At 38.1% G+C, this 24,688-nt stretch overlaps 1 protein-coding gene across 2 annotated transcripts in view; it reads left to right on the forward strand.

Moving 5' to 3' along the window:
* The first annotated feature begins 3,953 nt into the window (after nucleotides 1–3,953).
* The window catches only part of LOC127429139 (gamma-aminobutyric acid receptor subunit gamma-2-like), a 148,513-nt gene continuing 127,778 nt past the window's right edge, over nucleotides 3,954–24,688 (forward strand). For both annotated transcript variants that reach the window (XM_051677984.1, XM_051677985.1), the window contains exon 1: nucleotides 3,954–4,191. In XM_051677984.1, coding sequence (XP_051533944.1) covers nucleotides 4,085–4,191 — 107 coding nt within the window. In that variant the 5' untranslated portion in view covers nucleotides 3,954–4,084. The remainder of the gene's footprint in view (nucleotides 4,192–24,688) is intronic.

Raw genomic sequence — 24,688 nt, forward strand, 5'->3', positions numbered from 1 at the left:
TTCAAATGTAAACCTACCCTGAGAAATATTCAGTGGAGTAAAACCTGTGTTAACTAGCCCTGGTCTTCCCCATACCTCCTTTTTGGTTCAAGCCTACTCCATCTCTCCATACAAAATGTCCTGCAAATAAGAAACTTTGTATCTAAAGAAAGCTAACATTAGTCTATTTATTGACTTATCACATTTATTAATTTTCCCCATCTTATATAAGTATCAACCGAACATTTCTTCACTGTGGTAGAGATGTGAGGAGCTGTCCATGGTGCTAGACTGCAACCTTACAGAGTTCACACTTGCAATAATTGAACTGAAAGTGAGTTTCTTCACATAAATATTGTAGCTGCTGTCAATAGAGTCCTGTCACTTTACCTCAGTCATATGATCTGACATTTGCAAGTGTTTATTACACCATGCATGAGCTTCCTGTGCTTACATCTAGACCATCCCTGCGCCGGAAATCATGTACAGTCACATTATGTACTGTATTTGATGAAGGACACACTTCTTGGCTGGTAAAACAGTAGGCCTACGTTCTTTACGTTTGAATAATTCCGGGCATACTTCATCTGGGGACATAGACCCATGACCCAAATATATGGCGTAATTACAACAACCGCGAAAACAATGTACTCTGGTTTTGTTAAACAAGCACAATTTAAGCACAGCTTTCTTGGAATATAGCCTACTGTATGTCACTTACTGATGAATAGAGAAGTTTGACTCATGGTTCACCGCTGTTCTTTTAAATCCAGTGTTTTGAATGTGACGTCGATCTCCTCAGCTCCCGCGGTATTATGGGATCATAAAGTGTCCAGTCGATCCACACTTCAGAATCTTGCTAGAAAAAGCTGTTTTATTCTACATGGAGAGGGTCTGCACATGGGGGCTGCCATGTTAGAATCACATGACCAGCCGAATACTACTCGCTTAATTCTTAGTAACCGTCCTGTTATTTGACACTTTCACTCACTGATTAAAGTAATCATGGCTGACTGTGTATACTACATTTCTAAAATGGCATCTGAAACTGAAAACTATTGAAACTATTTTTGGCACCATTCTGAGTAAATTCTAGAGACTGTTGTGCATGAAAATCGTAGAGATCAACAGTTTCAGAAATACTCAAACCAACCTGCCTGCAGTGCTGGTTAGTAATGGATTACATGTAATCCGTATTACATAATCAGATTACAAAAATCAAGAACTTGTAATTGGATTAAATTACATTTTAATATACTCATAATCGGACTACAGTTACTTTTATAGATTACATGATTACATATTAACAAGGCAACGGCATTAAATTGTTAATTATTTATTGATAATTTTCAATCAGTATCATCATATTCTTACCCCGAAGCGCAACAGATGAACATTTACAGCATGTGTTCCTTTTACATTACAACAGTAAAATATGCACCTCAGCTTTGGAATAGGCAATGGACTACCAGTAAGCAGTAAAGGTTAAAGGTGTTTCAGTGTAGATGAAAGCTTTGACCTAGACAACGTTGTTGAATGTTGATTTTATGGTCATTAATGTTTGTAATGCTGCTATTGTTTTATGCACTTAAAATTAAGTTGATGTCTTAGTGTTTTGAATTATAAACTTTGGCCATGCACTGTCATTACTGTTAGATTTCATGTTTATTTCATTAAAGTAATGTTTAACGCACTTTTTAAAAATGTCATAAGGAGCTCTTTTTGTGAGGCCCTTTTTGTTAGTAATAAAGAATGGAATAAAATTCCGACCTCTTTGTACTTTTATGTTTAATGATTATCCTACTCAAATGCATGTGACATAAAATAAAATCTAATTAGGTTGAAAGTAATCCAAAAGCAATCCAAAAGTAATCGTATTAGATTACCCCAAAATGTAATCAATGAGATTACGTCACTGACTGCATTTTTAGTCTTGTAATTTGTTATCAGTACCTGATTGCAATTCACAAGTAATCCGTCCAGCACTGCCCGTCTGGCACCAACAATCATGCCATGCTTCAAATCACTGAGATCACATTTTTTCCCCATTCTGATGGTTGATGTGAACATAAACTGAAGCTTCTGACCCATATCTGCATGATTTTATGCACTGCACTGCTGCCCCACGATTGACTGATTAGATAGGCTGGTTTGAGTATTTCTGTAACTGCTGATCTTCTGGGATTTTCATGCACAACAGTCTCTAGAATTTACTCCAAATGGTCCCAAAAACAAAAAACATAACATACAGTGAGCGGCAGTTCTGTGGATGGAAATGCCTTGTTGAAGAGAGAGGTCAACAGAGAATGGTCAGACTGGTTCAAACTGACAAAGTCTACGGAAACTCAGATAACCGCTCTGTACAATTGTAGTGAGAACAATAGCATCTCAGGGTAGGTTTACACGACAACGATGTCCTAAAAACGGAAACGTTATTCCTTTGTGTTTTTGAAAAGTTTCGCGTAAAGACGACAACGTTGTCAAAACAATCCCCATTCACATGGATCCACTACTAAAAAGGCTGTATTGTGCATGCCAGGCCACCAGTTGCGATGTGACTTTGTAAAGAAACACTACGCGCCTGCGCGCATTAGCATTCTTCCACAGAGCGGTGAATACAAACAATGAAGATGGCGAAACCATCGAGCAATTTTGTCTGGACGGACGATGAGGTTGCTTTATTACTACAATTACTTTGCTGGAGAAGCGTCCAAACACAGTCCTGTAGTCCGCCATTGTAGTTTTGAATGTCTCGCACGTTGTTTTGAAGTAATCGCGCGCATGCCTATAGACTGAACTCTCAAGATTATTCAGACAGAACTCTGATATATGGATATCTTCTGACAGATCCAGTGTACACAAGACCTCTCTCTCTGTCAGAAGAGATCCATATATCAGAGTTCTGTCTGATCAGTCAACATCAACAAAACCAGTCAACATCAACAGCTTGTTATGTTAACTTGCTCTCCTGCCTTCTTCTGTATTCCCCCTGCTGACTCTTGGGCTGGTAGGAGAGTAAGTTAACATAACAAGCTGTTGATGTTGACTGGTTTTGGATATCAGACAGAACTTGATATATGGATATCTTCTGACGGAGAGAGAGGTCTTGTGTACACTGGATCTAACATGCATTGTCACTGTCTCATGTTTTCATATTCTAAGCATATCATAGAATACATGGCATCACATATCTGTCTATAGGCTATATACATAAGCGGTGGGTGACTGAATTGCAGGGTAAAGGTACATCAAATAAAATTAAGTAAATAAATAAATGACATTTAAAATACAAATACATTTTTCCCATTTGAATCCATACATTAATTTCAAGATTTTCAAATTGCAGGTTCTGCAAATTGCAGAATGCTATTCTGAGATGCTGGATGGTGGCACAATATTAGGCAGGTGGTTTTAATGTTGTGGCTGATCTGTGTGTGTGTGTGTGTGTGTGTGTGTGTGTATATATATATATATATATGTGTGTGTGTGTGTGTCATGCTGCCACATAAAATTTAAAATAAATCAATTTTATTATAATATAAAATATAATATTTGTATATTTATTATTTATAATCATTTTAGGTGTTTATTGAAAATGTGTGACGTTTATCATTTCTTTTGGCACAGTTAATATATTTCTTCTCATTAAATTCTTGCAGACACGTTGCGTACGTCTCCAGTCACTTATATAAATACACACACATGTGTTTTGTTAGTCAATCAAAACTAGCACGCAAACGTCTTCCCCAAAAGCATATTCTCATGCATGTTATAGCGTCTGGATATATCGGAAAGGTTTTATTAACAGAAGCATGTGAGCTTTGATTCGATCTCTACCACGCATGTGTTGTTGTTTGCTGCAGCAGCGTGCATCAGCTCCTCTTTGACCCTACACATTATTCTGCATTCGCACATTTACCAGCTATACTGGACCCGGAGATTCCCCCTCCGTTTTATATAGCAGGACGCGCGCCTCCATTTGTTACGGCGGTTGCGTCGCGCTAACGGCTCCGAGACGCGAAAGCAAACGCGATCTGCTATGTGTCATAGCGAAGAAAGGCAGTAAATACACGGGAAACGTCCATCTGAGAGGAAGGTGGTGATCATGGCTTCTCTACATTTATCCTCTAAATGCCTGAATGCGATGGCCGTGTCTACAATCCCAGTCAAGCTCTTTCTATGGGGGTTTCTAATCGCCCATCTTCCTTTGAGGTAAGAATTTAACACCAACGGGCCGATTTTAACATTTAATTTTTTTCTATCATCATCATCAGCAGCAGCAGCAGCAGTAGCATCATCACATATTAACGTAATATAGGCGTATTTGGAGTGTCCATGCCTGCGGAGATTGATGCTGCTCTATTTCCCATGGATTCCTCTAATCCGTTAGCCTCGGGTAGTGTTTTTGGGTTGCACATAGTTCTGGATATATGTTTTGATATATACCAGATTGTCATATATGCCGGTACGTGACAGTATGATACGTCAAATGAAGTGTTATAAAGATATTCACGAGACGCTATTTGTCGACATCCGGGTTTGCAGTTATTTTTAAGGCGCTGGAGGAGAAATCCTTCAAATAAGATCCGACAAAATCTCTAAACAAGAATGTGACGCCGGTGTTGTGTAAAGCTATCGAACAGTTTGCTTAGAATTATGATAATATCAAATTATGATCATTTGTTCAGGCGTTGAGGTGTCATGATTCAAACACTTAGTGTTGACAGAAACAAAACAGATGATCCTCTTCCTTGTATTAAGACGCATTCATTGCTTTGCCGTTGTAAATAATCAAGGCTAAAGTTTAGAGCTTTGTCATGTACATGACGCCATTTCAGTCAAGTCGTTTAATAAGATTTACGTGAGGGATTGGAAACGCCTCCTCTCCACCTGCCCGATGAAGAATCAGGAATCATTCAGGCCTAACTGGACAATCTGAAGCCTTGACATGTTACCACAAAGCATCAAAAACAAACAAACAAACATAGAGTTATTTAAATAAAAAAGAAATCAATTAAATAAATGCTTGTTTTTAAAGGGTTTTAAAAGAGGCTTCATCTTAAAGTTGGTGTACTTTATTGTGAATTTTTTCTGAATACTTTCTCCTTAACCCTTGTGCGCCCTTCGGGACATTTTTGTCTTTCATTTTTGTTTTCGATCATTTTGGCTGTGTTAATTCCAACGGCATAAATTTTGCCAAAGGTGTGTATTTTGGGGGGAATTTTGATATTTCAACCTCAGTTCCTATAATACATCTATAATACACTGTGTACACAAAATAGTTACACTCAGGACCTTCAGGACAAAAATGTCCCCAATGAAACCCATTAAAACTGCAATATTTGATCACAGTGCCATTAAAGCATAAAATCATGAATTCTATGATAATATGCTTTCATTCCGGAGCCCTGGCTCATTTTCCACCAGATGGAGCCATTTTTCTCATGTTTAGCCTATGGAGCAAATACATGCTTTTTACCTATTTTCTGTTTGCTGTATTATAGAGCACTGCAGACCAATTGAATAAATGATGCAGCTAAAATTGTGTGGGTGTGTTGGTATGGATGTCAGAGTGTGTTTTGTATGTGTGTATTGAGAAATTTTTGTGTGTGTGTGTGTAAAAAAAACAACAGTGGCATTATGTAAACAAACTGGCATTTAAAGGGTTCAGATACTGAAAATGAATAAGTCAGTGAGAGTGGAAAATAATATTAATATATAATATTTTAATGGCAGTTTTTTGATGTGGACATTTTTGTCCTATAAGGTCCTGAGTGTGGTTTTTTTAATTTTATTTATTTATTTATTTTTTAACTGACACTGCACAAAAAATAATAATGCATCAAAATTAATGTTGTTGCTAACAATTGACATATCCCAGACTGTGATAATCCCCCCCCCAAATAAATTCCCCTTAGCATTTAGTATATGGAAAATAATTATTTTTTTTGCGTTTATTTTTTTTTTCTTTTTTTTCTCTTCATTAAAAAAACAGCAGTGGCATTATATAAACAAACTGGCATTTAAAGGGTTAAAATCCTGAAAATGAATGAATGAATATTTGGTAGTTATGATCAGGACTGATGTTTGTTAAAAAAAAAAAAAAAACTAATTGAAAGTGGAAAATAATATATAATATTATTATGGCAGTTTTTGACGTAGACATTTTTGTCCTCTAAGTACCTCGGAGTAATTTTTTTATTTATTGACGCACAAGGGTTAATATGTAGAGACAGTTATAAGTACACTATTTGTAGGCTGATTTCACCTCCATGAAACTTTCAATATTGCTCTGTTTGTTTTGAGTGGCCAGACCAGCCTGACACAGCAACACTGGCTCAACTAATGGTGTGAGTTTGGGCGGAACTAGCTGTTAGTCTGACCAATGGTTGAAGAAGTTTGAAAACAGTAGCTGTGTCCGAAATTGCTTGCCTTTAAAGTATGTACTGCATTTTATAAAGAAAAAACTTCTCAGCCAGTAAAAAAGGGGATTCTTTAGTATGCAGGTGAGTAGTTTGATTACTGCACATACTTCATCCGGAAATGTGGGCATTGTCCAGTGACCCGAATATATGACGTAGAAAGAACAACCGCAGAAATAATGTACAGTTTAACTACAATGAACAACTTTCTTGGTATATATGGCACTTACATTTGGAAACAGCTGGCGGACGCATGGTTCTCCACTTTTTTTTAAAGGGATAGTTAACCCAAAAATAAAAATGTATCATAATTTACTCACCCTGATGCCATCCCAGATGTGTATAACTTTTTTCTTCTGCTGAATACAGACAAAGGTTTTTAGAGCAATATTTCAGCTCTGAAGGTCCAAAATTGACTTAAATATTGATCTGTTTGTCCTGTAAAGTGTTTTCTAGAATGAGAATGTCCATCAGCCTTATACCACCTGCCTCTGATATGTAAACAAAAGCCTGTCATCTTTAAAAAATGGGACGAGCCCTTCAATATGCCTAGATCAAACTTCCTGTTGTAATAGGAAATACTTCAACACAAGAAATAAAACTGTGTTCGTCAAACCATTTCATGATGCCTTTTAAGATTGGAGCAGTTAGTCGCATACTGTTGTTCACTTGGGCCTTACTGACAAAAGCATCTATTGAAGTTACTGTAAAAACTTATGCTGCTGATGTTATTTTGTTTGTGATCATGTTCTAGCAAGCACAAACACTAGTGCTTGCAATGCTCGGTTTCCATTATAAGTTATAAGATATTATGATCAAGATATTGAGTAAAAAAACAAAAAAAGTATAACAGACATGCATCTGATTGCATAACAAGGTCCTGTGATATAAAATTGGATAGCAATGATATTTTATAAGTTAGATCTTCCATCCAAAAGTGAGCCTGTCCCAGAGTGGCCATTCAGACCCTGTATGTCATTCTTGGAGGAGCTTTAATAGCTGCTTCTGATAGGAACTTGGAATTCTTCTCAACTGTGTTGAAATCTTTGATTGAGTTACTTACTGAAGGATAGTATATTGACAACGCCAGTAAAGATGTCGATCAGGGTTGTCTTCCTAATATGTGCGAACCATAGAGTAGTACATGTAGAAACCGAACCACGTGAAACAGAAGACGATAGTATTTCTACTATATTAGAGCTGATGTAATTTCTGCAACACTGGCGCCACCAAACGGAATTTCAAAAATCGAATTTGTTTTCTAAACAGCTTTCTGAATTCACCCCCCGTCTGCCATTGGTCAAACAAAGTTATAGTCTCACACCATTGGTTGAGTAACGTTGTTGGGGGCGGGTCTAAGCAGGTCTCTCAAAACAAAAAGAGCAATTTTCAAAGTGCTACAGCAACACAGTGTTTACAGTTTTCGAGAAAATCAACCTATGAATGGCTTACTAATAGTTGTCTCTGCATATCAAGCTGGGATAGAAGAAAGTGTTTTAACCTGGGGCGGATCTACTGGGGTGGCATGGGGTAGAAAAAGCATTGCCACCCCATCTGCCACCCCAGCATAAGTATCCAAATGTATCAAATATAAATGTAAGTATATTATCGTTGATTTTGACATTGTTTAGGGGTTTATTCATGTCATACTGTCCAAACTCTCACAGAACGCACCAATGACTACAGACCCATAGCATGATTGAATACAGCAGCAACCAATCACAGCATCGATCAATTGCCTACCTACTATTGCAGCGCATGTATAGTGTGCTCTCGAGGGTTGATGAGCTTATTTGTACTGACTAACAAAATCCCAAGACTGATTGTGGCAGATGTAGAAATGAAATTTACCATATTATGTGAAATATTTATTTGGGTGCTTGAATCAGTCATTAAGAACGAATGTTGATCAAAACAGGTAATTTAAAAGAATCATTTACTGTACATAACATAATTAATATTCACAGTTTATTTTTTATTTAGACCTAACTTTGTGTTAATCTTCGCTTTCAAATGGATTATTCCAGCTCTTACAAAGGTGATAGGCCTTCAAGACTTTATTAGCAGAATAATATGGGATATGCATGCATTTTCCATCCATGGGTACACTTAATAAAAGGTACTGAAGTTTAGTCCAGATTGCCCGTTCTAAATGTCAAGCTAAGGAACATTTAGAATTTGTTGACGTGTTTAATAGACAATGTCTTGGTGCATTTTTATGTTGGCAAATCGGTTGCAAAATTAGAGCTGGGCAGTATATCGACTTAAGGTACATCAATATATTTTCAAACAAGATATAGGATGAGACAATATAGTTTATATCGCTATAGTTTGTTGTTGCATTACATAACCCGTTTCTTCCGTAAAGCCATGCCGTGTTTGCATCTCTCCTCTCTCACACTCTCCGTGCAACCCCACCCCCACTCTCCCTCTACGTCTGCGCGCAAACCCGGCCCCACTCGCTCACAAGTTCTACTTGAGCATGTAACCACTACATGTCCTTTTTTCTCTCTAGACAAGTAACATTTTTACTCGGACAAGAGAATGACCAATTTACTTATCCGAAGGACAAGCACATCACATCGCTTAATGTTGAGCCCTGCATGTCATCTGTAGAGAATGCCATAAACTGCAGTAAATGTTAAACTTGGTGCTGCTGCTGCAATCCCAGCTGCAAAGCCTTCGCAGCCTGTCTTTGCAAGCTTCGTTTACCATCTCGCATGTGGCTTTGACTTACAACTAAACATTTAGTCCACTGCATAGAAAATACAGAGATATATATCATGTATCGCCATTCAGACTAAAAATACTGAGATATGATTTTGGTTCATATCTCCCAGCCCTAAACAAAATGGTTACTATGTGGTTTCTGTGGAAATGCAGTTGTATCGCAAATTCATGGACATTTGTCATTTGATAGTGACTCCAATTAATTAACTAGTACTTGCAATGAAGCTTGGTACCTTAATCCATAAGAACTACACATGGGCGCTTGCTTTGGTGTTGCCACCCCTCTTAGTCTGCATGCCACTCCCTTGCTACCCCATACAAAAAATTTCTAGATCCACCCCTGGTTTTAGCACAGAAAAAATTACATACGCTAGCTTTAAAACTGAATGGAGACCTTCTAGTTTGGATGTATGAACCATATGTAATCTCAGGAAGAAGATCTCAAAAAATCTGTCTGAAAAATCTCTCTACATAACTAAATCATTTTGCCTTGAAGAAATAGTCTAGTTTCTTGATTTACATAATTTTCTAAAAACTAAACACATCTCACATCCAAGGTTCATGCTTTCAAAACAGTTTACACAGACAGCTAATTAAAGCCAATCTCAAATGCACGTGACACTCAAAGAAAGGATTTTTGCTGCTTGTTCAGTTGACTTAATAATTTTTTTTTTTGCTTATGCTAAGTTTGAGGATGGATGTTCACTTTCAATTGATACTTGATTCGAGTGCTGCTTAACTTTATAAGCAGTTGCTATTAAAGTGACAGTTCAACAGTCTCACTCTCCTTACACTTGCTCACCTGGCATATACTAATGATTAATAAGATAAGCGAAGTTGGACCAACATAAGAAAATTAATTAAACAAACCTAAGTAAATTGAGTTTGACTAACTTAACGAAGTTGACTTAACCTCCTGAGACCCTCGCGTGACTGCTTTGTGCATTTTCCATTTCCCTTTTTGATTTGTAACTAGTAGCACCTAATAAACAAGTAAAAATTTCTAGAGCAATTAGTTTTCCTAAAAAATGATGTCCACATATGTGGGCAGCGAGATCAGGTTGTGAAATTTTAAATAACACTAAGCTATAGAAAGTCTGATTTTGTTTATGTTTCCAGGAGTGTTGGTTATTCATGTTTTTGAGACATTACAGACATTACAGCTGATTTTCTGTAAAGCTGAATAAATAATTCTTATTCAAAGTAATGTACAGCATCATCCAATCACTGCCAACCATATTAAAATAAAATGTAGCATTATACAATTCTGAATCTATGTACTGATTATCATTGTCTCATGTCTGCCAAACATGTTGAGTGATCCAAACATCATCTGCAGCCTGAAACTCAACTTTTGGACAGATTTTACGAATGAATGCACTTAGCTGCATAGAGAGCTATAGGATGCTCCCTTGCTCCCTATTTAGTGAAAGACTTAACCTCCAGTGTGCTGTCTATCTGCACTGGTCTCAGAACAGTTTGATGTGAACATGCACAGTAAATATATAGGAATGCATTTACTAATGTTAATGAATGGAATCGTATTGTACAGTGATAACAAAATAAAATATAACAAAATTTATATTAAATTTAAGTGAAATGATCCACAGATGTGTTAGAATTGAAAGTTATTAAAAATAACTAACATGTTTTTCTACTTTTGAGGAAATGCGTTGCCACATAATTTCCACATATTTGGACATCATGTTTATCAGCACGCTGATGCGTGAAAAATGAACAGTTTTTTTTTAAAGCAGCATATCAAACGAAACTAGAGACTCTACTATTTACAACTTAAAAAAAAAAAAAACTTCAAAAGATTCCTTACCAGAGGCACTTTTTTGGTCTGTAGGAGCACTTCATGGAAATCGACGGCATGCTGTTGTGTCACGTGACTCGGTGCGGCAGAAGTTTAACCATTAAATGACAGTCTAGAGTCTTGTGAACAGTATTCAGTCAGTTTTTATTCATTTAAATTATAAGTTGCGCATAGCAAAGCCAAAATACAACGTCTACACATGTGGACGCGGGGTCTCACGAGGTTAAAACTGCTATAGTTCATTAATTTGACCGAATCCAACTAAATTATATTGGCTTCATGAAACTGACTTATTCTAAATGAAAGACATTCAATTACCTGTAAAAACTTTCAATAATTCAATTAAGGGTAATGATTTCATTTTTTGAGTACAGGTTGTCAAATGGTGTCATATTGCCATCTGCTTTATTAGTAATGCACACAGCAGGAAATGCAATCTACTAATTGACCATGTTATGGTCTCTCTGAGGGGAGCTGGACAGAGATTTCAGCGTTCAGTGACTTTAATCTCAATACCTCTTTTTAAAAAAAGGAGAAGAGGGAGGAATGATATTAGTCTTCATGCCACAATCAATGTTGCTGGTCAATGATGATCCAAAATCTCCATCTGTGCTTTGTTTTGTTGTCTTGGTCCTTTTGCTTTACAGTAAACTTCCTCATCCTCTTTCTAGAGGAAGATCAGGAACAACTTGAGCAAAGGGTTTCTTGTGCTTTGGAACAATGTCCAATTCCACCATGCAGTTCATCTCCTGTGTAACAGTAGACCACAACCTCTATGACAAAATAACTCTTCTCCAAGCAATAGAGAAGGCTTGCAGAGATATTGTTTCACATGGGTGTCACAGATTTCCATTCAAACAGAAATGAAAGGCTTGATAGATACATACATTTAGAGAAATTTCAGAAAAAAGGGCTAAATGTCTTCATGTGGAACTTGGATAAACCTGTGTTTTCAGTAGTATAGTCATGTTTCAGTAGCTAAATGTGTGAATTGTTTTGAAAGCATTGACCAAAGTTTGGAGAAATGTATAAAATCAATTGAGAAAAATGAATTCTTTGCAGGACATCTTGCTTTCATGAGCAATAGGGAGTAGATGAGACAAGTGTCAGATTGCAGGGCATCAAAAGCTCTATGCAGTGACTGAAAGTATGGCACGTGGCGACACGTTTCAGCTGCACCCCAAGTCTAAAAGGCATTACCATGTGGAGTTGCGCCACAGGGATGAATACACTCACTCGTGGCATGATGAAATAATTGCTACTGCCTTTGATAGCACACAGCATGCTGGTTTAAGAGCAAGGCCCCTACTAATACCTTAACCTTATCATGAAAGATATTCTAGTTCTACCAAACCAAAGCTCAGATTTTTTTTTTTCTTGGCCCAAGACTCCCCAATGCATGTATTAATGAGGTAAGAGGCAGTTTTCGTAAAATGTTCTCTAATCAACCTGAAAAAAAAAAATATATTACGTTACAGACGAGAAGTTAGGTGGAATGTTAGCCTCAGGGAAAATGGAGATATTCAAAAAAGATGGCATATTCAACCCAATACGCAGTCATGTGATCAATTCAACCCAAAACAATCAAGATGGCGGCCCATGTTGTAGTGCCGTTGTTGTGCCTGCTATCCACTTTGATAGTGCTGTTAAAGATAAACGTTACTTTGTACTACCTTCACATTTTATTCCTTCAAATTAGATGGGAAGTTTACTCGGAATTGCTGTCCGTCGGCGGAACACGAGGACAATAGCGTTTCAGACTGTACATGGAAATGATGCAAGGCCACACTTCTTACCTTTTTTCCCCGCATGTGCAGTAAGGCTGTTTTCAGACACTCCAGTGTGTTTGAGAAACTTTTGGAAAACGTTTGAAAACGAAAGTGTGGACAGAGAACGTTTCGAAAAACGAAAATGCCGTTTTCAAAGTTATTCGGATTAATGTGGACATAGCCTTATATTACCATAGAGACCAAAGAATTTCAAAATGAAACAAAACAGGAATCAAATTCTGATAGCACTTTATTTTACAATGTCCTTGTTACACATATTACATGTATCGACTATAGTAATAACAGTCAGTTATGCATAATTACAGGCAGCTAACCCTAAACCAAACCCTTACCCAAACCCTAAACCCTATAGTAAGTACATTTTGTTAATTAGTAATAATCAGTCATTATTTGTGTAATACACTGTAACAAGGACACTGTAAAATAAAGTGTAACCTCAAATTTTAGCTAGCCTCCTATCCAACACTTTTATTTTAAGAAATAAAACCTTTGAACAAAATTCTACAACAAATAACCTGTAACACCCTTCCCTCTTGTTTTCTTTCTTCTGTGGTAATCTAAAGTTTCTTTTCTGTTTTAATCATGGTTAGGTTTAGGTTTTGGGTTAGGGGTTAAATATAATAACAACGTTCGTTTTTGCAAAATGGTGCATTCATTTTTTTTAATTTAAAAGTCATACATTTTTAAACGAGCCAACTCGTACAATTTCTTACGATTTCACCATCTCATACTACTATGATGTTATTGTCCAGTCAGAAATCAAATGTATGTTGCACATGAGATAATAAACATTATAATATGATAAATTAGTTTTGTAGTAATAACTAATTTTCTGCCATTCTTAATGTGAAGTTTTCCCAAGTTTTTGCCATTTTATTTGGTATTTATTGCTGGGACCCCTCATCCATGTTTTCCACTCAACATTTACTGTACAATTCTTCGGTCACACCTCGTGTAATAGGTAATTGAGCTGCTTACATACACATGTTCTGTTGATATTGATTAGATTACTTTATTGTTCTTGTAGTTCAACTAGTAGATCATGCCACAGGCAATGCCAAGGTCATGGGTTTAATTGCCATGGAACAAATATACTGATAAAATCTATACCTTGAATGCACTGTAAGTCACTTTGGACAAATGTGTATGGAAAATGTATACAAGGTGGCCCAAAACAAACATGGCAACTATGTTTGATTGCTCGTATCTTAAAAATGCATAAAGGCATTTGCACAATTTTTGACATACTTCTGTGACATCATCGTGAGCAACAACTTGCTACAATTAAATAAATAAGTAAATCGTTTAGCTAAGTTTTCAATGGCAGTAAACTTAGGTGCTTCTTTTTTACCATGTGGCCCTTGTTTTTTTGTTTTTGTTTTGGGCCACCCTTGTAAATGTAATGTGCCATGGACAATGCAGTGAGCTATGAGTTATGTTCAGATATCTCTCTCTCTCTAACTCTCCAGGACACAGTAGAAGTACATTTATTCATGTGTTAACGAGCCATGGATACAAACCTTGCTTAATACAAATTGAACAAGAGTAATTCATCACTTACACTTTGGCCTAAAAGCTTTCGATAATATAGTTGCTTTATTTCATAAAAGATGGCCCAAGAAAGATTTGGACCAAATTAATCCAACCTGTGTCATAGAATCACATTACTACTTACATTTGTGCAAAATGATTTTTATGTGGCTCATTGCATGTATCATGGCAGTTTTTTTTTTGTGTGTGAAATGAACACTAGAGGTGCTACAACAACAATGACTTTTATTAAGTGAAACAGCAGAGTATCAGTTCACAAACACTTACTTTTTGCCCTTTTCCTCACACAATGCTATCTTATGATCATAACCAACTACATAAACAAGCTTGTAATTAAACGTAATTAAATTGTGCGGTAGCTCAACTGATATTGTGTTGCACTTGCGACGTCATTTTGGGGGGGGGGGGGGGCAGATGCGCGTGCCGTTATATGTTGAAGCGCGCTGGTATTTGTCGGGGGCAGTGCGCGTGCGATCTCCGGCAGGCTATCTTCGGAGTCGTAGCACTATCGGGGGTGTTCATCTATGTCTCTTGGGCTCCCCTCAGTGACTGGGCCCCTGAAAGCTGTCCCCTTTTTCCCCCTTATGGGCGGCCCTGCATAGAAGCGCCACAAAATAACATGGTTGCTTCAGCAATTGCGTTTTTCATCTCACAGTTGCTTTTTATGACACTGTGGGTTAGGTTTAGGTTTAAGGTTTAGGGTTGGGAGGTCGGTTTTCTTAATTTAATACACGGTTAACCATAAAAACCTCATCTGTTTGGGAGAAAATATAACTAACTTTTTCTGTTACACAGTGGACATTTCATCTTAGAATTGCTATGAAACGTGTAATGAACCACATAATATCATTTTGCAAAAATGTTGCCACAATCACATAATTTTCATGAGACCAGACTGAATTCATCTGTCACTTGGTAGAAAGTAGCCAAATTAATTGGCAACATGGACAAAACTATGCAAGGTAGTTCACCCAAAGAAAAAGTTCTGTTAAACATACTGCATATTTGCTACTCATTATTTTAACATTCAAACATTAGTTTTGCGATTTGCCGCAAAATATTGTCAGAAGTTTGTAGGTCTTCACTGGTAGTGGTGAACCCGTAGCAAACCTTTGGCAACAATGGACAATTTGCCACTACTATCAAACACTTTATGGCAAACTTGTGGCAACAATGAAGACATTGGCGCAAAGCTTATGTGCATGTGAAAATAATGAGTGGCAAATTTGCGGCATGTTTGCCACAGGGATTTTCCAGAAATCTATATTTTTGTAAGCAAAAATCTGTTATTATTTACTTACCCTCATTTGACTTTGTTTTTTATGTGGAACACAGATAGAGATTTTGTGATGAATATTGTGGTTTGTGGAAAAGGACCCAAATGTATAATAAAAGTAGTCTTTTATGTAGTTGTACGTCACATTCCAAGCCTTCTCAAGGCATACAATACTGAAATGACAACAAGACCTATCAGATGCCATCAATTTTTGTCAGTAAATGTTGAGAGAATTTTCATTTTTGGTGGATATATTTCTTTAATGTTTATCTTAGCATGGTTTGTGTATAGCCAGAGTGTTTTAATGTCATCTAATTAGGGAATCGTAGTTCAGCTGATGTGTCAGTAATAGCTGTATCCTCAGGTTTGTGGACGTGGGGATATGACTCTTGGCATTTTCTGTGTGTCTGCAGTCTCATTTTGGACTTGTGGTGGACAAACACATCTGATGGTGTATTTAGATAGAGTGGAGCCCAATAAACAAAATGGCACCAGGGTCCCATCAAGGGAAATATCTTCTCATCTTCATTATGAGCCTCCTATGCAGTGAAGCATCAGTGTTTGGCTGCATTGGTCTGATTATGGAGTTTGCAATAATTTGCGATAAATGTTATTGCATTACACTCAATGAGGGTGTGAAATGATGATAATGAGTATTTGATGCAATGGCTCTCAGCAGACAGAAGCCATGCAAACGAGTTCATGTTATTGCTTCACACAAGACAGAAGGTCATTGCAAAATAGGAGTCGTGTTGAGTTGTGAATGCTGTATTGATGGGGTTTGTTTGCTCTAAAATACAAGAATATTTGGGTGAATGTCATGAGGAACTGACTATGTTTTACCACAACAACAAAAAAATTTATAAAATTATATTTTGCATGACAAAATTAAAATGAAATTCAATTCAATACAACAAACACTACCACAATGTATACTTTCAATTGTATTGTACAAATGAATTTTAAATAGTTTTTGTGTGTTTGCACTGTGTAGCAATTGTCTGTCCACACAGAACGCAAAACTGCTGTAAGATGTGTCACCATCACAGCCAATTAGAACATATTTAAAGTTTAATGTACAGTTATGAGGAGCAGGATTTTGGACCAGTGAGAGTGCATGGTGGGCAGGGCTACCCGGCTTGTTGCTGCAGAAATCGAGCGATCGACATAAAGTCTTGTTGCTCATTGAGTTTTGTCTGGTTAGGTGTTACAGCAATGAGAATGAGGCCACTTAATCTGTAATCGCTCTAAGTGGTTTAAGCCATTCATTCCTGTTGAATTAGACAAGCCCCCTCTTTCCAAAACCCCTCCCATCACTGTTGAGACCGACACTGGGCAGAAGGGTTGTCAAACATAAAAGTAGCAAAATCGCGCCCTCAGTTGACAACTGTTATGAACCTGAACTAGGGGTTGCACAATTACTGATTTTTAATAGTCGAATAGTCGAGCCCATTAGTCGAGTCGAATTCGACTAGTCGTGACAGCGATTTTAGTGTAGCCTGGACTACCTGTAGCTGCTGTTGGTTCCTCGTCCTCTAGCAGGCACTTTTTCGATGATTACAGGCAGACACAGGATCCTAAAGGCAGGATGGGGATGCATTTCGTCATGTCACTGTACTCCAACTTGAAGCGCTTTTCTAACTGTTGCTGAATCATGTTCTTGAAGGGGCGAACAGCAGCCAGGTTTTGCACTTGTATTTCTGTTATATTTAAAGGACACTTTGCATATTGGAGGTTACTGTAGTATCTGTGTAATCTTTATCAAAGTACATCTGAGCCACTTCGCTCTTACAGTGCAGAGCCATCGGCCTCCACACACGCTGGCGAGTTTCTGAAACGTAGGATGGCAAGCGATAACTGATTGGATGATTCTGTAATATTCATTAGGAAAGCGCTACCCTGATTGGTCAGAAACTAAAACCCAACCCCTAAGCCTACAGTAGGTACTCAACCAGAATGAGCCTTGCTATCGTGGGGATTAACATGACGGTAAATGTTTAAATTCTCACACGTTAGACTCGTACAACAAAATCACCACCACCCGCAAAGGGACACTTTTCATTGTTACTACAAATATACATTCCTGATATCAACAATTTAATTAAAACTAGTGAAAATGCCATTTGTTTTTTTATATCTATACATATTATGTATTTCAAAATGTTAAATTGTATATTTTAGATATCTGGAAATGGATTTCAGATGGTGGTAGTGGAGCTTATGTGCTTAATTGTCATAAAAGTAGCTTAAATGTCCTAGTGGAAGTGGTGGTGGCTTAGTGGGCTAAAGCACAGAACTGGTAAGCAGAAGGTTGCCAGTTTAATCCCCACAGCCACCACCGTTGTGTCTTTGAGCAAGGCACTTAACTCCATGTTGCTCTGGGGGGATTGTCCATGTAATAAGTGCACTGTAATTTGCTTTTGATAAAAGCGTTTGCCAAATGCATAAATGTAAATGTAAATAAATGTCCTACAAATAGGCATAATTTCCTTTAACTGAAACAAAATTACTTTCTTTTGATTTTGGGGTGAAAATAAGCCACACATTTCATTCCACACAATTCACCCAATTATATAACAATACTGCGTTGCATCTACACAGTGCAGTACAATCTAATTAAGGTGATGCAGCTCAGTGGTAGAGCAGATGCTCTGCATGTATGATGCACTGGGTTCAGTTCCAAGATTCTCCATGAAAACTGTATCTTTTAGATATATCCACTCTCAAATCAAGCCGTCTCTCTCTCTCTCTCTACGACTGCTTGTAATGTAGTAGCTGGAACTGATCCATAAAACATGAAACCAATTTTAATGGTTTTAGTCTCCGTTAATAAACATTAACAAGATTAAAGATGGACAGTTAACGTATCTTCAAGAAAGGGGGTGGTGTCATTGGATTGACTCTACTCGACGTTGGATATTAAATGGAGGCATTTAGAACTAAACAGCACACTCTGAATGACTGATGATGTGCTATAAATCATAAATATTACATGTCACCTCTGTCCTATGCATACATATGTCATTTTACCACCACTGAAAGTTGACGTGTGTGATTTCTTATATGGCTAGCATGAATTTACTGATTCTTTTGTTCATTCATGTTATGAAGGTTTATAGCAAATCAGAAAGCTCTCTTTCACATGTAGCTCTGAGTTTATTACAGCTTTCATTTTCAAGATATCATTTCATCTCTATTTCTTGGAACAGGCCTGAGATAATTGACTTTTGCTCAAATCCATCTGTCATAGAGGACTGTATTGTATTCTGAAGTAAGGCAAATCCAGTCCGCCATAATTTAACTCTCCATTTGTAGTATGTTCTCAATAGAAGAGCGATAGTTTATCTGCACTCTAGTGCACTTCACTTCTAGATTCTGTGGGAACTTTTGAGGGTTTCACATTACAAACCCAGCAATATTGAACTGGACCTGTGTGTGAGTGTGAAATATATTTAATTAATGTTAGGGCTGAAGATTATGCCATTTAGGCAGTCAATGAATTGTCATATAAATTATTGTGATTAATGTTTTAATTACAGTCTAATTGTAATTGAATGTCAAAATTCCATTCACACTTATTTTGGAGACCACTGCAAAATTAGCAGTTTCTCTGGATTTACTATTTATAGGTATGCGTTTGAGTAAAATTAGCATTTTTGTTTTATTCTATAAAGTACTGCCAACATTTCTCCCAAATTGCAAATAAAAATATTGTCATTTAGAGCATTTATTTGCAGAAAAACTGACTCAGCAAAGCGCCACCACTCTCCCATTCCTGTTAGGGTTTCCAATCAATTCTCCCCACTCAGTGATGCACCCACTGAGAATCATGTTGAAAGCGCCCATGTTATAGGAGATTCTATTGTATGGAACATGGAAATAGAGACTCCAGCCACTATTTTTCAATGCATTTACGGGGTTTGGGCGTCTGACATCAGATCAAATTTACAAGTGCTGGCTAATGCTAAACGTAGATTTTCTAAAATTGTTATTCATGATGGCACTAACGATGTTCGCTAGTTGGAGATCACTAGACATAATGTTAGAGAGGTGTGTGAACTTGCAAAAACTATGTCAGACACTGTAATATAAAAGCGGGGAAAAGAACGAATCATGCGGTAAAATGGCTAGGGATAAAATGATGAACGTAGAGTAATAAGCAGTGCTAAGCAGGCTATCAAGCTACAAACTGAGTCCAACCAAGAATGAGAGCAGAGCAGGTGCTGATGTGCAAAGTGGCCGTAGGTTTTGTGGGTTGTGACGCGTCCTGCGTTTGCATTGCATAAACTTTCTGTGACAGATAACAGGGATGTGCTTGATGTACATATTGGAATGTATAAGTAAAATTGTTAAAAATTAAAAAAGATACTTAAGTGCCATGGTGGGTGGCGCCTTGTCGGTGTCTTCGCTCAGTGGACTCGCACAGGTAGTCTCTCTTGTCTTTGCACGAGGAGAGCTTAATAAGATGGCTGCCACTTCCGCGTCAGCATTCACGTCAAATATATACACGCTGCTATCACATCATTAAGTGAAAAAAGCTGGACATGCCTTAATGCTGCTAAGCAGAACAAAGCTAGTCATGTGGGTAACCGAAACTAAGGATTACGCGAGATGACAAACACGGGAACACCTTAAACAAACAATGCTAAACATAGCAATAAATAATACTCTAAAACAAGTGAAGCACTGTTAAGAGACACATTAAAAACAACGCGAGTTTAACACACAGTAAACAAACAACTCTAAACCCAGCAGTGAATACCCTAGAACAAGTCAAACAATGTAACACACACACGCTTAAGCAACGCGAGTTCAACACAGTACACAACACAGAGTAGACAAACAGCACAAGTCTAGCATTGAAACAAAGTGAAACAATGAAATAAACACACACTTACACAAAACTGCAGGCTCCAGTAGATAGATCGCTTCTCCTAAAATGACAAAGGATCCTGCAGTTGAGTATCTTACCTGGCGCTGGACATGCCTTAATGCTGCTTAGCACAACAAAGCTAGTGACGTGGGTAACTGAAACTAAGGGTCACACAAGATGACAATGCGGGTCAATTAGGGCTGGAAAGAACACTACACCGTTTAATGGCCCGCTTTTATTGGCCGTGCATTTGCAGGGATGTGCGCAGATGGTGTGCGGCATGCCGCGAATGTCAGTTGGTGAATTTAGGGTGGTCCACAGGTCAGGGCCACAGATGGTTGTGGCTGATTTCCTCTCCAGGAATGGCGGGGGGGGGGGGGGGTTGGCAGGCCGGACATTGCCCGGGCCTGAGTGGGGCGGTGGGGGTATGTGGAGCGGGACGTGGTCATGTGTCTGTCACTGGGGAGAGAGGAAGCGGTAAGGGCCATCACCTGGTGATTAATGATACGTAACACCTGTGTTTCGATAGGCTTGAAAAGGCCGCCGAGAACGGCAGGGAGGAGGAGAGTTTCAGAGACAAACACACACCTGAAGTTGCAAGCTGAAAATTCAATACTTTGATTGTGAAGCTGAAAATTCAATACTTTGATTGTGAAGCTGAAAAGTCAGTACTTTGATTGTGAAGTTGAAAAGCCAATACTTTGATTGTGAAGCTGAAAAGCCAATGCTTTGAGTGTGAAGCTGGATACGCTTTAATAAAAAGCTTGATTTACCTGGTCTGCCACCCCACTTCCCGCTTCCTTATTGTTGATTCCTCTACAAGGAACAAACGCAACTTCAGTACACCGTAAACAATGTTAAACCTAGCAATAAATAATACTCTAAAACAAGTGAAGCACTGTTAAGAGACACACTAAAAGCAATGCGTATTTAACACACAGTAAACAAACAACTCTAAACCTAGCAGTGAATACCCTAGGACAAGTCAAAACATGTAACACACACATGCTTAAGTGATGCGAGTTCAACACAGTGCACAAAACAGTAGACAAACAGCACAAGTCTAGCAATGAATACTACTATGAAACAAAGTGAAACAATGAAATAAACACACGCGTAACTGCAGACTCCTGTAGATAGATCGCTTCTCCTATATATGTGCTGAGAAAGCCTATATATATATATATATATATATATATATATATATATATATATATATATATACAGTTGAAGTCAGAAGTTTACATACACCTTAGCCAAATACATTTAAACTCAGTTTTTCACAATTCCTGACATTTAATCGTAGAAAAATTCCCTGTCTTAGGTCAGTTGGAATCACTACTTTATTTTAAGAATGTGAAATGTCAGAATAATAGTAGAGAGAATGATTTATTTCAGCTTTTATTTATTTCATCACATTTTCAGTGGGTCAGAAGTTTTTGATACACATTGTTAATATTGGGTAGCATTACCTTTTAAATTGTTTAACTTGGGTCAAACATTTTAGGTAGCCTTCCACAAGCTTCTCACAATAAGTTGCTGGAATTTTGGCCCATTCCTCCAGACAGAACTGGTGTAATTGAGTCAGGTTTTAGGCCTCCTTGCTCACACACGGTTTTTCAGTTCTGCCCACATATTTTCTATCGGATTGAGGTCAGGGCTTTGTGATGGCCACTCCAATACCTTGACTTTGTTGTCCTTAAGCCATTTTGCCACAACTTTAGAGGTATGCTTGGGGGTCATTTGTCCATTTTGAAGACACATTTGCGACCAAGCTTTAACTTCCTGGCTGATGTCTTGAGATGTTGCTTCAATATATCCACATAATTTTCCTTCCTCATGATGCCATCTATTTTGTGAAGTGCACCAGTCCCTCCTGCAGTTAAGCACCCCCACAACATGATGCTGCCACCCCCATGCTTCATGGTTGGGATGGTGATCTTCAGCTTGCAAGCCTCACCCTTTTTCCTCCAAACATAACGATGGTCATTATGGCCAAACAGTTCGATTTTTGTTTCATCAGACCAGAGGACATTTCTCCAAAAAGTAAGATCTTTGTACCCATGTACACTTGCAAACTGTAGTCTGGCTTTTTTATGGTGGTTTTGGAGCAGTGGCTTCCTCCTTGCTGAGCAGCCTTTCAGGTTATGTCGATATAGGACTCGTTTTACTGTTGATATAGATACTTGTCTACCTGTTTCTCCAGCATCTTCACAAATTATGTTCATCTCTAGGAGACAGAATGCGTCTCCTTCCTGAGTGGTATGATGGCTGTGTGGTCCCATGGTGTTTATACTTGAGTACTATTGTTTGTACAGATGAACGTTGTCCCTTCATGCATTTGGAAATTGCTCCCAAGAATGAACCAGACTTGTGGAGGTCCACAATTTTTTTCTGAGGTCTTGGCTGATTTCTTTTGATTTTCCCAAGATGTCAAGCAAAGAGGCACTGAGTTTGAAGGTAGGCCTAAAAATACATCCACAGGTACACATTCAATTGATTCCAATTAGCCAATTAGCCTATCAGAAGCTAATTGGTTAATTGCCTAAAGACTTGACATAATTTTCTGGAATTTTTCAAGCTGCTTAAAGGCACAGTTAACTTAGTGTATGCAAACTTCTGACCCACTAGAATTATGATATAGTCAGTTTAAAGTGAAACAATCTGTCTGTAAACAATTGTTGGAAAATTACTTGTCATGCACAAGTACGACTTGCCAAAACTATAGTGTAACAGGATAAGGATGGGCAAGGAGGAGGTGGGAACCAGCTGAACAGTAAACATAACGTTTAATGATAAAACACAACATAAAACATAAAGGAACAGACACACATGCAACGCGGCCACGTGCATCTTTCTCTCTCTCGAACCAGCGTCTCCAGCTGCTCCCTTATCTCACTCTCCCGCTGATCAGTGTGCTCCATCACGGCCCGGACACGCCCTCCTCCTCGTCACATATAGTTTGCTAATATGAAATCTGTGGAGTGCTTAAAAGATACGTTTTAATGACTTCAACCTAAGTGTATGTAAACTTCTGACTTCAACTGTATACACCGATCAGCCACATCATTAAAACCACCTGCCTAATATTGTGTAGGTCTCCCTCGTGCCGCCAAAACAGCGCCAACTGGCATCTCAGAATAGCATTCTGAGATGCTATTCTTCTCACCACAATTGTACAGAGCGGATATCTGAGTTACCGTAGACTTTGTCTGGCCATTCTCTGTTGACTTCACTCATCAACAGTACCTTCAGGCATTAGAAAATTGCTCCCAAGTATGAACCAGACTTGTGGAGGTCCACAATTTTTTTTTCTGAGGTCTTGGCTGATTTCTTTTGATTTTCCCAAGATGTTTACCTCTCTCATCAACAAGGCATTTCCGTCCACAGAACTGCCGCACACTGGATGTTTTTTTGTTTTTGGCACCATTCGGAGTAAATTCTAGAGACTGTTGTGTGTGAAAATTTTCATGCAAAACAGTCTCTAGAATTTACTCCGATTGGTGCCAAAAGCAAAAAACATCCAGTGAGCGGCTGTTCTGTGGACGGAAATGCCTTGTTGATGAGAGAGGTCAACAGAGAATGGCCAGACTGGTTCGAACTGACAAAGTCTATGGTAACTCAGATAACCACTCTGTACAATAGTGGTGAGAAGAATAGCATCTCAGAATGCTATTCTTAGATGCGGGCTGGCACTGTTTTGGTGGCACGAGGGGGACCCACACAATATTAGTCAGGTGGTTTTAATGTTGTGGCTGATTGGTGTATGTTATAGATAAAACAAAATTCAGATAATTAAAATGCATTACATTATTGTAGCAGATGAGTAAAGCATTGATAAGAAAATACAAAAAGTGGCCATAGAATCCAATGTATTGTTTATTTGCATATTATTGAACATAAGCCAAGCATTGGCCTACAGTTCACAGCAATCCATTTTGCAATTGAATTTATCAATTAGTCCGAGATTTATTATTAGGGCTTGGGATGTGTAAATGTACACCTTCATCAGACGGATGCTTATGGAGCGTCTCACTTTGGTTGCGTCGCATCATAAACATGGCATTTTTAGGTTGCTGTGTCACTTTAAATGTAGTTAATACTTAAAAACACATCTTGAGATCCCTAAGTTCGGATTTGCCCTACATCAAGCTGTGTTTTGAATGCAAGAACGCGTCCTTGTGTTTTGCTGTCTGCTGAAGGGTTGGTTTGTTCTCTGTATAAGCTGCGTGTTGCCTATGCTGAAGT

The sequence above is a fragment of the Myxocyprinus asiaticus genome, chromosome 38 (assembly GCF_019703515.2).
Source record: "Myxocyprinus asiaticus isolate MX2 ecotype Aquarium Trade chromosome 38, UBuf_Myxa_2, whole genome shotgun sequence".
Lineage (NCBI taxonomy): Eukaryota > Metazoa > Chordata > Actinopteri > Cypriniformes > Catostomidae > Myxocyprinus > Myxocyprinus asiaticus.